Consider the following 16,131-nt stretch of genomic DNA (forward strand, 5'->3'; position numbering starts at 1 on the left):
ATCTCGATTTGTGTCGTTAGAGTTGCTTTCCTGCTTGTTGTTTCTCATCCAGACCAATTTTCACGTTCTTGTTTTTCACAGGTATAAGTCAGCAGTCAATGGCACCGCCGTATAAAATCACGCATGGCTCCATGCAGGAAAGCCCATCCTCTGCCAATTACCAGCAGGCCTCTATGTCCCACAGCCCCTCTGGGTGAGCCTTGCTTTCTGATTCAATTTTCATCTGGAGGACTAATTTGTGCTTCTATTTGTGTCACGTCCAGTTGCTTTTCGTTGTACAAAACTAACCAACAGCCGCTGTTGTTTATGATTATAGCCAGCATGTTATAAAATAACAATGTTACAGTGTTTAATGTGTAATTGATTTTACATTTAGCTGTTATGTTGTATTTAATTAATGTTCAACAGGTTACATTTTTGTAGAATATGCTTTAACTTGATAATTGTCATTTTCTTCAACCATTTAATTAATATAACACCTAAAATGTGTTGCTTGTAAAAAGCAGCTGTTTAACAGCTAAAAGGGGCCTCTTTTGCAGTGTAGTTGAACATAAACATAACATAAGGTCATTAAACATTGCGTTAAAGCAGGGTTCACCAATCTCGGTCCTGGAGGGCCGCTGTCCTGCAGAGTTTAGCTCCAACCAGCTCCAACACACCTGTTTGAAAGTTTCTAGTATGCCTAGTGAGACCTTGATTAGCTGGTTCAGGTGTGTTTAATTGGGGTTGGAGCTAAACTCTGCAGGACATCGGCCCTCCAGGACCGAGATTGGTGAACCCTGCGTTAAAGCCACTGTTTTCATCTACACAGTGCACAACCAGAGGCAGAACATTTCAGCCTCCTATTTTTCATTTTTCAAAGTGTTTGCTTTAGCCAATTGAAGGCACAGCACATGTATCGCCTCTGCTTGTTTTGAGGCAGGAAAAACCCTGATTTAGGTATTTAATTTACCTATAATAACTATTATTAATATTATTATTATATTACATTTTAATTTGTAATCACAATTTTTTTTATCTGAGTAAAATCCCAATCAGATTTTATTTTTATAAAAAAATATCAGCAGCTTGGTAATGATACATTTCATTTGGCTACCCTTTCATTTTCTTTCTTGTTATGAGGAAAAATTGTTTAAAATAAATAATTGATGCTAATAATTTAACAATTCAGTGTTGGCGATAAGTTTTAGTTGTCTCTTTGTTGACACTGTCCTCTCCTGTTCCTTATGATAGGCGTTTTGTGGCTGGGCAGTCTAGTTCTGGTGGACGGTTTCTGCCTCAGCAGGGCAGCCCAGTGCCCAGCCCATATGCCCCCCAGAGCCCTGCTACTGGCTACAGACAGTACCCACACCCTCCAGCCTACAGTCAACACCAGCACCTACAGCAAGGTCTGCACAAACGCACACACATAGGCAGCCTTATACAGCAGCTCTTCCATGCATTGAGATCTTTCTCAGTTTTCTGGCTTATTTAGACATCATTCTGTTTTTCCCCCAGGTTCAGTAGCAAGCCCGATGATTCCAGGAGGCATGAGAAATGTTCAAGAGAATAAGGTAGAAGTTCTAGGGCTGTCATGGTTATGAAATTTGGCAAGAAATAATTGTGATTATGATAATTAATGATCAGTTTTACATTTTTGATGATTATTTGTCTGTTTTAGGGCTTTGACTTTAAGATGAATAATTGTCTTACTTTTTTGTGGGAATTTATTACATGTCAGAAATGACTGGGATTAACTAAATCCTTTGGTGGTCACGTGCAGTATAAGATAAGTAACTCCTCCTGATTGTGTTTTTCTCTGTAAACTGTTAGGATCAGATAAGGACGGGTTTCACGTCTCACATACTGCAGTCATCTCCACCTTACACCCCTCCATGTGATGGAGCTCAAGACATGCATCTGGGCTCCCCGGATAAGCAGCGCGGTCTGAAGCCTAATGAGGGAGAGCGTGACACCGCCGATAAGGCTGCGGTGTATGATATTGTGGGCTCACCGGGAAAAGACACACTAACTCACACTAAGCTGATCCTGAGGCAGTCACGGGCGAGGCCAGTGGAGGTGGAGCTTGGGGGAATGTACCCGGGCTCAGACCCAGAAGGAGAACTTGTGGAGGCTCTTGCCGCAATAGAAAGGATGGAAAGTGAAGCGGCCATGGAAACGGACCGTAGCGCTAAAGAGGTGCAGGACAAAGGTATGATGCAGGATCATTAATCATTATTAAACTAATATTTGTGCTGATATAGGAATCTTGAAAAATGGCAAGAACAATTGTTCAGGCTGAACAAACTGTTTAGCAATACACTATTGTTCACATCTTTGAAATAAGTGCTCTCCAAGGCTGCATTTGTTTGATCAAAAACACTGTAAAAACAGTAATATTCTGAAATATTATTACATTACAACTATCTTTAGTTTGCTATTTGAATCAGTGCTGTCAATCATTTAAAAGAAATGAACTAATCACATTTTTCTGTAATTAATCATGATTTATCGCACCTAACATTAAACTTAACATTAAATTGAATATATTTTTATATTGTAATACTTTCACATTGAATCTCAAAAATAATGTAGAAACAACATAATGTGTATATTTTAAATAGTTTCTTAATGGCATCTTTTTACTAAGCACTATGAATGAAAGCAATTATCAATAGTTTTCTACCACCCTTTTTTTATGCGCATTTTGAAGTATCACATCTGAAACGATTCTGCGGATAATGGGAGATGGAAACAGATTTGCAGAATATATTCTGACGTAGCGAACATTAAACTTGGGATGCACCGATACCATTTTTTCAGATCCGATCCGATACCAAAAATTCTGAGTATCGACCGATCCGATACCAGCACAGTTTTTTTTTTTTTTTAAATCAAGTAGAATTTCTATAACTCTGTATTGAACTGATACTCACTCTTTTGTGTGTTAAACACAATCTACTAAATACAGACAATTTCATTATAAAGAAACACAACAAATCAAAAAAAATATCATAATCTATGACAAAAATGCTATTATAAACTAGATTAGTGGATAATTCAGCAGTAAAAGTTACTCTAGAAAAATCACGAGTGCACAATAAGTGTATAAAATCTGAACATTTTGTGAAAAAAGCTTGTAGATATTCGAATACATTCCAATACATTGCTTGATATTTGATACCCGTTCGAATTAGATTTTTCTCAAAAGTGACAGCCCTATAGGTTACCAATACCACCGTCATCTGCTCGATCAACTTGATGGAAACCTAATTCGCTTTTGTTTTTATTTTTTATTTTTTTGCGAACTTTGAAAAGATTTGCTTCATGTTTGTATGGAAACCCAGCTAATGATACCAGTACTGATACTGATGTCTCTGTTAAATGAGAGAGGTAGGCTATGTGAGCCCAAACCTGGTTTCAGTTTCATTTTAAAGGGGTGGTATAATGCCCCTTTTTATAATATGATAAAATAAGTCTCTGATATCCCCAGAGTGTATGTTAACTTTTAGCTCAAAATACCCCACAGATAATTTTTTACAGCAGGTTAAAATTGTCCCTTTTTGAGGGTCAGTAAAAACGTGTCGTTTTGTGTGTGTCCCTTTAAATGCAAATGAGCCGCTGCTTGCTGCACAGAGGGCGAAGCTTCAAGAGCTTGTGTGTGTTAGCAGCTCTGATTACCTCATGCAGACAAGCACTAAAATGCCAGAAACTGTTCTGCCTTCTATATTTAAACTGGAGTCGGACAATGATGGAGAGACTCAAGAAGAAGTGACAACATGTAGAATGCAACAGGACATTTCTGCATGGTTAGTTGATGAATTTATGTTGCTGATGTGGAGTTAACTCTCTTCAAGTCTTTGATTAGCATATTCTGTCATGATAATCTATAAAACCGCTTGTTTGGTAACTGTTGTAAGATGCCTACAGAGTGACATGCTATTGCATTTGTGTTATGTACTGTATTGCATGTGAAATGATGGATACGACAGCTTGAGCACTCACAAATGTGCTCTACTACAACAACTCTTCCTCTTATTAACATGGACTGCGTGTTCCCGGGGGTGGGGTTTATGTAAATTTTAGGGTTATTGGTGTCACTAACCCATGAGTAATGTCGTTTAGTCCCTACCAGCCGTTTGTTGGCTGTCTGGGCGGCAGTCTGGGCGGCAGTGGCTCAGTGGTTCATGTAGGTTGTCTACAAACCGGAAGGTTGGTGGTTCAATCCCCGGTTCCACCTGACCAAGTGTCGAGGTGTCCATGAGCAAGACACCTAACCCCAGCTGCTCCCGACGAGCTGGATGCCGCCTTGCATGGCTGACACCGCCGTCGGTGTATGAATGTGTGAGTGAATGGGTGAATGTGAGGCAATGTAAAGCGCTTTGGTGGCCATAGGTCTGTGAAAGCGCTATATAAATGCAGTCCATTTACCATTTACCATTTGTTTTAGTCCTTAAGAAACGATTTCTTTAAAAGCAAATATCTCCCTTTGCTTTGAACTTTGAGCGTTGTAACTTTGCAGATGTTGTTTATGCTCAAACAGCAACATTACACACTAACTAAAGTTAGAAAAGTGAAATCATAATCAACCACCCCTTTAAATTTAATTTTGGCTTGATGTTTATATAGCTACTTATTTTTCATTCTTGTTCTGTTCTGAATACAGTTCAATTTAAAGGATTTATTGTGGAGTGAGGTGAACTAAAATAGCCTTGCTATGTTTATATTATAATATTTGTAAACCTTTCGCTTTATTTAATGGTATTTTACATTATTTTTGAATGTAATAATTAAATGTGACATACTTTTTTGTTTTCTTCTCTCTCAAAAACGCTATTTTATATGGGTAGCTTATTTTTAATGTTTTAAAATAGCTTAAATTACTTTAAAAATGACTTTTTAAACCATTTAACTGATAGTATTAATCGGTCAAAATTCTTAATGTCGGTTAACCAGTCAATTATGAGCATCCTTAAACTGTCACTCCTGATCAATTTAATGTGTCCTTGCTGAATAAAAGTATTCTTTTATTTAAACAAACAACAACTTTGCAATGATAGAACAACTGCAAAGGTGCACAAATACAAAATCGAAAGAAAGAAAGAAAGAAGAAATTGCAAAAATAAAAGGGCTTTGCTGTATTTTGACCCCCAGATTTTCATAATAAAAATAACCATCACAGTAAATCATCGTTATTAATGGAGAATTTGGGGGTAAACTATGACCTGGACACGTGAGATTCAATGTCCCATTTATGTCTCTTTCTCTCTGTAGATAAGCCTTTGAAGAAGCGAGACTTTAAACAGGACTCCCACCCACAGGAACCTGGCGCAGCTGGCACAGCTGGTTCAGGCTCTGGGGCTCCAGGTGGGGGAGGAGGGGCTAACGCAGGGCACAGGCTGGCCCCTCAAGAGGCCAGTGCTGCGGGCACCAGCGCCAGCCGCCCGGGCCTGCAAGTGAGTTTGGAGCAAGCGGGAAGAGTGGAGGATGCCTGCATGGGCATGCCTATCCCTGCCAGCGAGGCTCAGCGCTGGCCTCAGGAGCCGCAGGAGGGCGTCACCCCAAAGCCCGTCAAACACAAGCACGACCACGCTCCAGAACACCGGCATCGCCATGATGACAAGCAGCCTGATACCCCGCGGCAGAAACACAGACCTGAAGGTCGGCACGCTGACGTCAGCACGCAGCGAGCCGCTCAGTCGGGGAGTAAACCGGTCGAACTTCCTCCATACATGCTGGGTGAAAACACCAGTTCGGGAGCGCTTAAGAACTTCACCATTCCCAAAATCAGAAAAGGGGGAGATCACGGCGGCGGAGATCTTCCAGAAGGCTGGAAGCAGCCGTGTGTGCGGCTGGAGAGACTAGAACCAGAGATGGACGTGAAGAAGAGCGTCAAGCCCGTGGTCGTTCTGCAGAAACTCTCCATAGATGAAGTGCAGAGGCTCATGAGAGAGAGAGACTCACGTGGCTCCAAGTCCGGCAAGAACAGACTCTCCTCTGGGAGATCTGGGAAAGGTAGGGGAACTCCTTTTATATTTGTCTCATTCACCTTCCAGTTTGAATGACGGTTTCCCACATGGTTTTTCCTTTTGAATTGGACAAACAGCCAGGCAAGGAGAAATATTAATTGGCTACTTGTGTGAGGGCAGTTATGCACAATGTTTCTTGGGTTTTCCAGCTGGTAAGAGCTGAACCATTACCGCTCTGTTTTGTTTGAAATGGCTCTTGTTAAGTGGATGTCACCGAATAGTGTCTCAGTTATATAGCCAGACTTTGTTGTGTGATGGGTTAGAAATACAGAATACATAAAGGAAAAACTGTAATTGTTGTACTATTAAATAAATGGTTGTATTTAGTTAATTATGTAGATTTCTAAAAGTAATACTAAATAATTTGTAAAAGCTGATGTTTTTGATTGTTATTGAATTGCTGTTGGTAAGATTGTCATGATCAGTGTTATTTTAGTGTTTTTTAGTATTTTGAATTAGCTTTTATTTTATATTTTCTGTTTTCGTTTTAGTAATTTTGTACTTTTGTCAATTTAGTTTTTATTTCTATTAGGGCTGTCAATGTTAAGGCATGCAATTAATTCAAAATCCTTAACGCTTTAAAATAATTGAACAGAAATAAATGAATGAAGCATGCAAAATTGCATCATTAACTTAATTTACGTCACGCACTTATATGATCAAGTAGTCGGGAGTTTATCAAACTGAGCATATACGATGGCTCAAGCACCTGTAACCCTGGTTGGTGGAAATTTCTATTTTAACCCTTTAACTTCTATGTTTGTGATCCGATCATTTTAAGCCGCTTAAAGGTCCCGTTATATGCCCCTTTTCACAAGATGTAAAATAAGTCTCTGATGTCCCCAGAGTGTGTATGTGAAGTTTGAGCTCAAAATACCCAACAGATAATTTTTTACAGCATGTTTAAATTGACATTTTTTGGGGCTCAGAAAAATGAGCTGTTTCAGTGTGTGCCCTTTAAATGCAAATAAGCTGCTGCTGCACGACACAGGGGGCGGAGCTTCATGAGCTCGCGCTCAGTCTGTCAGGAAAAATTCATCTCACGGAATGGTGATAATATCAGAAACTCTCAGTAACAGTGTTCATTTCGAGTCGGACAATAATGCCTACAGAGTCAGAGTGCTGTATAGAGAAGAAACAGGTATGGTTTAGTATTATAACGTATTTGTCATCTGCTTGTAGGCTATGTATCCATTATTTATTAATAGCCTACAAGTCTGCTGTCTGAATGATGATCAAACATATAGGCTACTGATGAGTTTAATAAAGTTTATTGTACATCACACAAAAGATGAAGCGTCAGTTTTACTTCAGAAAATCACCGTAAGAGCTGAGTAAACACAGTAGCCTAAGTTATAAGAAGTGCGCAAGTAGCCAGTAGAGTTGAGGGAGCATTCCTGTGGGCGGAGGTTAGTCAAGAAACGGTTCTAGTGACATCATTAAAGAAGGAAGTAGAGGGATGTAGTCCAAACGGGCCGTTCGATGTAGTCGACTTCTGTTAAATAAAATATCTCGCTTGGCATTGAACTTTGAGCTTTATAATTTTACAGATATTATTTATGCTCTAACAGCAACATTACACACTAACTAAAGTTTGAAACATGGGATCACGCAGAACGGGACCTTTAACTCCGGGAAAGTTTTCAGTCCAATTATCCAGTAAGTGAATGCATTCAAACAATCAGTCCATAACAGCGCTAATGTAAAGAAAACCAGGCTTATTTATATCAGAGATGGCAGAGAGAACAGTGACTCGAATTATTGAATTATTCCTCCAATGTCTGTTTAGCTTTAAAACACAAGCTCTGACATATCCTGTGATTGTCTCTGAAGAGCGCGAGGCCTCACGCATCGGACTGTGTAAAATACAGACTGAAAGGATCGTAAAAACATCCCACCGCTGTATGGCCAGATGTGACACAAGCTACGTTTCTCGGCTGGATAAATCAAACAGCTTCTAGCTTGTAAAGTTTTGATGGATGAGATTTGTATTCAAGGTAAAGACAATTGCAGTGATGTACAGGAGTCGTACAGTAAGCATGTGCGATTATAACGTCTGTTATTATTGATTTGCAAAACAAGCCATGTATTTGCGCTCTCGATGCACTGATATGGCATTTGTATTCTTGCAGACACATTTCAGTTCTTTCAGTACATTGTTACCACAAACATTTTATCTGTCATGACCCGTGTATGTTGCTGTGTTTAGCAATTCTGAATGGATTTGTTGTGTGTACTGTAGTATATTATACAGTCAGGTCAAGGCAGTTGGCTTAGTTTTTTTATTTTTATTTTTTATCTCCATGTGGTTCTGCTCAGTATCACAACTTGCCATGTCTAAAATGTAAACAAGCTCTTTGCTGTTGCACTGTACACATACTGTACACTGAATTCTGTAAAGTTTTGTTCTGTTATGTTTTTTTCCCACGTGTGCTTTGGTGTGCATAAATTTATGAATTAGATGAACTCATGTCATTTGGTGATTAGGTGTCCTTTTGGAGTCTCCAAGTGTCCTATTTTAGAAAGACACCAAAATGTAACATGAAAAAAGCTTTTAGAAAATAGTTTTGTGAGAATTGTCCTTCAATCTGAGAGTTTACCGTACTTTGCTGGATAGAGCAAATTATGACAAAATAAACGTGTTAAACAAGATAAATTATGTATGCTTAATGTCAGTGTAAGTTGAATTGCAAGTCTTTGTGCACAGGTGGAATAGACCCTTCTGTGCTGAAGGATCTTCCTCCTGAGCTGCTGGCAGAGATCGAGTCCACCATGCCCTTGTGTGAGAGGGTGAAGATGAACAAGCGCAAACGCAGCACTGTTAACGAGAAGCCTAAGTATGCAGAGGACAGCTCAGAGGACGAGGATTTCGGTGAGTAACGCTGCTTTCCACCACTGGTCCAATGATCAATGATCACTGTCAACTCCCGCACAAAGAGGAATACCAAATCAAGATAGTTGACATACTGAACATTCTCTTAACTAAGTTAATGAGGTGCATCCTGAGATGCTTTTTGATCCATACTGATAGTTCACATGCATGCTGGACTCTTGTTGACTGAATTTCCTTCACTATCTATCTCCAGTTCAAAATAAAATGAATAACACATTCTACAGAGCCACTAAAAGGACATGGATAGTCTTGCTGCAGTAGTCTGTTACACACGGATTTCGGCCGTACACCGATTACATTACTTGTCCATCACGGCACTGTCGTTTAACTTTTTTATAGAATTAAAAAGCATTCGTTCAGTTATACAACGGACGCTGAATGTGTCTGTTTTATACAGCACAAGCTGCAGAGTCAGATTTCACTTATCACGTGAGGAGAGCAAGGAGAGATGCGCGACAGATCCTGAGCATCATTGACAAATATATTATCTTGTAAAATATGTGGTCAGTACTGCCACTCCTTATACACAGAGAGCGTGTGATCGAGAATTAGAGAACGCATTTAAAAGAGATTTCAATGCTCCTCATTTTAATAGCGGCCCCCTGATGCCAGCAAATAATAGAAAATATCATTAACTATGTAATGGTGAGAGAATGAAAAGTTTTGTGCGTCTCATTTTTTTCAATCAGGAAAAAGGGAGCGACCTTTAACGCGTGGCAACAATTTAAAATTGCAATTTAAATTTAAATTACCTGCATGTCCCTTTAGGTGCTCTGTAGAATGCATTATTCATGATCCATTCCTATCTGAATAAAGTATTCGGCTTTGTGCACATCCCTATGTAATAATTTTCACCCATTTAAGCAAACTGATGCCTCATTATTGCACTGGATTTTATTAAATTAATATAATTTAATTATTTTAAATTAAGCAATTTCCTAGTGAAATGTTTTTTAAAAGCACATAAAAATGTGATGGACTTAAATATTATTTTCTTGTAAAAGGTACTCCAATATTTTTGTTTTATTTACAACTTCAAAAAATAATTTTTTACAGTGTGGATGGAAATTCAAAACAATCAGTCAATTGTTCAGTCAAGTCAAAAAAATTCTGCCACTGTTTTCTGCCCCAGCATCTCGTAAACGTCAGAAGAAGGAGCGCGATAGAGCGTGGGAGTTTGAGGATCGAGACCGGAGGAGTTCAGGAGAACATCGAAGAGGAAATTTCGACGCACGCAGAGGCTCAGGCAGCCGATACGATGAATCTGATGAAGATTCTCCTCCTCCCAGCCTTAGCGATGGTTAGCAGAAAACAATCCAGTCTCCATTAGATTTTATTAATGCTTTTATTTGCATGTTATTTCCATTATAAACACTACCGTTCAAAAGTTTGAGGTTGGTAAGATTTAAAAAAAAAATTTTTTTGACACTTCTCTTATGCTCACCAAGACTGCATGTATTTGATCAAAAATTGCAATATTGTGAAAATAATACAATGTCAAATAATTGTTTTTTATTTGAATATATTTTAAAATGTAATTTATTCCTGTGTTCAAAGCTGAATGTTCAGCATCATTACTCCAATCTTCAGTGTCACATGATCATTGAGAAATCATTCTTAAATGCTGATTTGCTGCTCAACATTTGTTATAACCAATGTTGAAAACAGTTGCAGACCTGCCAACCTGTACGCATTTTGCGTAGCGGATACGCATTTTGACTTCAAAGTATGCTGGTACGATTTGTTATAGTCTAAACTACGCAAAAACCTGGTGACGCTTCTGCACGCGCAGTCCTCAAATCAAGCAACAGCAAAAGAAGAAGAGTTCGACCAATCATAGCGCTGGATTCATTCCCCAAATAGCAAGCGGGGATGATTGACAGATGCGTAAGGCCTATCATTAAAAAGAGACTGAAAATCGACACCAATAAAGAATCCCGCTCGATCCGCCTTCCACTCCCGCGGCCCGCAGTCTGGCTGATTTCATGAGCGAGGACAGCAGGCTACAGTAGTCACTGTACATCTGACTCCTGAAGGTAAACGGGCTGGGCTGGGCTCGATATGGAAAGTTGAAATATTGTAGCCTAATCGGATTCGATGATCACACGGATCGCATGGATTATCTTAAAATACTCCGTTCTTCATGGTCACTCAGAAAAAGAGGAAGACATCATTCAGCCACGCAAATAATAAAATGCTCAAGAAATGCTGAACAATAAATCTTAATAAACTTGAAATCGCTATGGCTTCGTGATTATGAAAGTGATGTGATTTGTGCATTACGGATAAGGGCGAGTCTGAAGAAACAGGCGTTTATTAATTAATTCTCAGTGCTAAGAAACGTAGCCTTCATGTGTAACGTTATTGTGTTAATAATAACTAAAGTACCTAATTATGTTACATATTTATTTTGTATGAAAACTAGCGCGTTAGTTATGGATTAAAAAGTAGGCTACCGTTGTATCAGTGCTGCGCGAGCTCTTTCACAAACACGGACGCGCGCACAGAGAGAAGATAATTGTAAAATTAAATTTGACGGGCTAAGTTTAAATTTTGTTCTTGCTTGTTTTTGTTTTTTGTTTTTTCTGTCAAAATGCCAGAAAGCATTTTGTATTATCCATCCTTGTTTTTACGTTTTAAACGAACGAACGTTTTACTGTTAACAGCCCTTATTGGACTCCTGTCTAATCATTGTCACACATTTTATGCAATGCAATATAATGCATGTGTCGTCGTCGTCCACCCCCCCCCCCCCCCCCTGTCGTCGTAGTAGTAAGCCCCCCCCCCCCCCCCACGCAAAAAAATAATATCAAGGTTGGCAGGTATGCAGTTGTGCTGCTTAATATTTTTGTGGAAACTGAAATTTTATTTCAGAGTTCTTTGAACAGAACTTTCAAAGAAAAGAACAGCATTTATTTAAAATGAAACACTTTAATAACTTTGTACGTATCTTTTTTTATGTACAAAGAATATTTACTGAAAAACAATTCAGTCTCCATTAGAATTTAATAATGAATTAAAAGCTATGCTCCAAAAAATGAGGGAAGCTACAGCGTCGTCATATTATTTGAGATTGTTCTGAAATGTGCTGAAATGGTCCATTAGTGGTTGATTTGTCTATTTTTATTCTTTCAGTTGCAAGACGTTTAAAGACAAAAGAGAAGCAGAAGAAGAGGAAAGCATATGAGCCGAAGCTAACACCTGAAGGTAACCCGTGCACCCTTTCATCATTGCACTGAATTTTCCCTGTCAGAATGAAGCTCATTAAATCCCTCTTGAATTTTTTCCCATTCTCTCCCAGAAATGATGGACTCGTCCACTTTTAAGAGGTTCTCGTTGAGTATTGACAACATCTTTGAGAATCTTGAGGATGTGGACTTTACTGCTCAGGGTAGGGGCAATATATCTGTGTTTTGTTGTTGTAGAGTCTGAACTAAAACTCTTTCAGTTTTAGAGTAAGGTAATCTCTTGATGTGTTTGTGTGTTCTCAGATGATGATGAGATCCCTCAGGAGCTGTTGTTGGGGAAACAGCAGCTAAATGAATTGGGCAGTGAATCTGCTAAGATAAAAGCCATGGGCATCACCTGCAGGGTAAGAGATGCATCACCTCTTTTATGCGGTAATAAAAACCCAATGAAATTTTACTTGTGGGGTTTAGGCTAGCCCATGTCTATGGGCAATCTATATAGTAGTGTATCTATAAAGGCCATCTATATGATAGTGCACTAAAATTTTAAAAACATTTAGTTTACAGTCTGTCTCTTGGGAAAATGGACCAAAAATATTGATGTCTTGTTTTAAGTGGAATAGTTTTGTAGAATGAGAATGTCCCTTCCCCAAAACGGACAAGCCTTTTATAGGGTCTTTTAAAGGTGTTTTATTCTGCTCTTTAGTTGCATTATATTCAGTGGTGGTAACACTTTATAAATGATGAACTAACTATTTACTCATGCTTAACTAATGATTCATAGCATGCAGTTATTATAAAGCATTAATAGTAATTAATAAGCACTTTAAAATTACAGCTATAAATGCTTTATTCTTGATTTATAAGCATATTTATAATGTTTAATAATTGCATTTTCATACTTTATTAATGATCATTTTATAATTTCTAAATTATGTATTACATTTACAAACCAGTTATTAAGGAGTTGTCAGTGGTTCATAAGATCATTTAGAAAGTGCAAGTAAATGATTAATACACTATTTAAATGTACATTTATACATCTTATTATTTAGACATGTAATAGGTACTAAATTAATAAATGCTTTATTAACATGTATTCCTACTGTAATTCATGATTAATTCAGGTATTTATAAAACATTTAGTAGTTGTCAGTTAGCTATTTTTGTGAGCTCATCTAAAGTGAGGACTATTTATGCCTCAAAGCTTTTACAAAGGAGATTTAAAGGCTCAGTTATTTTCTAAACAGAAAAATGAAACAAACACAACACAGAGTGATACAGAACTGTATTTTATGACCATTTTCCATCTTCTCTCTCAACCAAATCTTGTGAAGACTAAATATTGTGTAGGATATATTTATTTAGTACACTGAAATATGCTAAATGCTAAAAAAGCAAGACATTTCCTGTGGTTTGTAACATGTCAACTTGTAAGCTGTATACCTCATATTCTATTGTTTTTTTTTTCCCTCTAATGCCCAGATTCCTTCTGATAAACTGGTGAAACTGTTGAACATCCTGGAGAAGAACATTCTGGATGGAGCCAGTCTTTCTACACTCATGAACCTTGTAAACAGCACTTTGTTCCTTTATTCATATTTGTCTCTTGGGTGACACTTTCATACTTTAATTGAAGCCTTTACGTTTAATCCACTGCTCACTCTTGTCTCCTCTGCTCTTCATCAGGATAATGAGGGAGAGGACGAGGAGCGTCTTTGGCGGGATCTCATTATGGAGCGTGTGACCAAATCAGCGGATGCGTGTCTGACAGCACTGAATATCATGACATCATCTCACATGCCCAAAGCCGTGTACATTGAGGATGTGATCGAGAGAGTTCTGCAGTACACTAAGTTCCACCTGCAGAACACTCTTTACCCGCAGTATGATCCAGTCTACAGAGTCAACCCTAAAGGAGGTGAGACACTTAACTTCTGCTGGAGGCCTGTTCACACCAAGTCTGATGTCTAAATGGTACTATTCGCCTGAATGAATTGTTTGAAAAATGTATAAAAAAAATTACCAAAGTCCTTTTTTAGGGAAAGTCTGTTCACTCGGCAGCCATATTTGCAACACCTTTGAGCATCCAAGACCTATGTACTTGATTGGGGGAAAAAAACGCTTGCTGAACTCAAAATTAAATAACATATTTCAAATCAGCAACAAAATCTGACATGAACTGTCCTATAAATATTTGTATTAATGCTCAAATAGCGTTAAAGTTTTTCAGGCTAGCCCAGCCAGTGCACATCATAAGCGCACGTCTCAGAACAATGACTTTTTCTATAGCAACCGGAGCTTGGGCAGCTGCAGTGACACAATGACCTTATCAATCAGTGATTGGCTTTTTTATTTAGAAGGCGGGACTTATTTCGCCATATTGCGCTTTGCACTTTCTCCTATTCATAAATATTATGAGTGCACCGTCTTTATAAGTCTTTGGTGGTACCCTCCAAGTAAAATAAAAGACAGTATGTTGCATTAATTGTTTGACATCTTAATTCTAAAATATAATCGCAAATAAAATGTAAAAAGATCATCCAAGATATCTTCCATTGGTATTTACTGCTATTGTTGTAATAAATCAAATTATATTTGTGTTTGTATTTGTAAATGAACTACTAAATGTCATCTTCATGCGGTATGAACGCTGTGTGGTTTCAGGTTCCTTGCTCAGCTCCAGAGCAAAGCGAGCCAAGTGTTCCACCGCCAAGCAGAGAGTCATTGTCATGCTCTATAACAAAGTGTGTGATGTGGTTAGCAACATCTCAGAGCTGCTGGAAATTCAGCTAATGACTGATACAACAATATTGCAGGTAGGACAACTGATCGGTGACGTGTACTTGTGTATACTCTCTAAATTCTTGTCATTTATTACATATTACATGTTGCATCACTCTATGATTTTGATAGTGTTTTTGTTCTTCTGCAGGTTTCTTCAATGGGCATCACTCCTTTCTTTGTGGAGAATGTCAGTGAGCTGCAGCTCTGTGCCATAAAGCTGGTGACGGCGGTATGTTTTCTTAGATTAGCAGCAAAACACTGTGCATTCGGTCTATCCATTACATTTCTCAACATTTAAGAAAATTGGGAGTAAATATTGCTTACCAGCCATGATGATTTAATTACAATATATTTCATTATTATGATATCGAATTTGTTTAGCCTACTTTTACCTGTTGAGACATGCCTTCACAAGCAACCATTAAAGCTATGTTTGTGATGTTTGCAAACTTGTTCGTCTAGGTGACACTAGTGTCACAGAAACTACATACTTCACTTTCAACAACTGTATTATTTACTCATTCAAGGCCAGTATGTTTGCATTGTAAATTGATTCCTACTTTGTTCACACTTCTCAGGTTTTTTTGTATCTTTATCTCAAATCCTGACACTAATCGAGGCATTTTGTTTCTCTCTGTGGCTCAGGTCTTCTCTCGTTACGAGAAGCACAGACAGTTAATTTTAGAGGAGATTTTTACCTCTTTGGCCAGACTGCCCACCAGCAAACGCAGTCTCAGGAACTTCAGGTACTGATATGACCCCTTCTATTTGTATTGCAGCTCTCCCTAAACTGATCTGTGATAAACAAGCATTTCCTGCATGTCGATTCTGTCTGTGTTTAGGTTGAACAGTAGTGATGCAGAGGGTGAGCCCATATTCATTCAGATGGTTAGTGCTCTGGTCCTGCAACTAATTCAGTGCGTGGTCCATCTGCCCTCTGACAAAGACTCTGAAGACGATCACAGGAAGGTACTCACCCAACACCTCTTAAACTAGTCTTGCAATTTTACTAACACCATAATCTCTGGTGTAGATTACAGGCTGTTAACAATATGGATTAATCCATTTTTCAGGTTGATGATGATGTGTTTATCACCAACTCATATGAAACAGCCAGACGGACGGCTCAGAACTTCCTCACTGTATTCCTCAAGAAGTCAGAACATCCATTCGATTATCTATTTTTGCTTTGAGAAATGCTTGTATGTGGTTCTTTGCAGTACTCAACGTGTGTTTCTGTTGTAACTACATCTCA

At 38.4% G+C, this 16,131-nt stretch overlaps 1 protein-coding gene across 2 annotated transcripts in view; it reads left to right on the forward strand.

Moving 5' to 3' along the window:
• The window catches only part of nipbla (NIPBL cohesin loading factor a), a 47,787-nt gene that overhangs the window by 13,151 nt on the left and 18,505 nt on the right, over positions 1–16,131 (forward strand). For both annotated transcript variants that reach the window (XM_079872449.1, XM_079872450.1), the window contains exons 5-21: positions 82–193; positions 1,234–1,388; positions 1,498–1,553; positions 1,813–2,191; positions 5,254–5,994; positions 8,716–8,880; positions 10,034–10,201; positions 12,037–12,108; positions 12,203–12,292; positions 12,393–12,493; positions 13,575–13,661; positions 13,779–14,010; positions 14,757–14,908; positions 15,025–15,105; positions 15,522–15,622; positions 15,719–15,845; positions 15,950–16,032. In XM_079872449.1, the coding sequence (XP_079728575.1) occupies positions 82–193; positions 1,234–1,388; positions 1,498–1,553; positions 1,813–2,191; positions 5,254–5,994; positions 8,716–8,880; positions 10,034–10,201; positions 12,037–12,108; positions 12,203–12,292; positions 12,393–12,493; positions 13,575–13,661; positions 13,779–14,010; positions 14,757–14,908; positions 15,025–15,105; positions 15,522–15,622; positions 15,719–15,845; positions 15,950–16,032 (2,902 nt within the window). The remainder of the gene's footprint in view (positions 1–81; positions 194–1,233; positions 1,389–1,497; positions 1,554–1,812; positions 2,192–5,253; positions 5,995–8,715; positions 8,881–10,033; positions 10,202–12,036; positions 12,109–12,202; positions 12,293–12,392; positions 12,494–13,574; positions 13,662–13,778; positions 14,011–14,756; positions 14,909–15,024; positions 15,106–15,521; positions 15,623–15,718; positions 15,846–15,949; positions 16,033–16,131) is intronic.

The sequence above is a fragment of the Squalius cephalus genome, assembly GCF_949319135.1.
Source record: "Squalius cephalus genome assembly, chromosome: 5".
Taxonomy (NCBI): Eukaryota; Metazoa; Chordata; class Actinopteri; order Cypriniformes; family Leuciscidae; genus Squalius; species Squalius cephalus.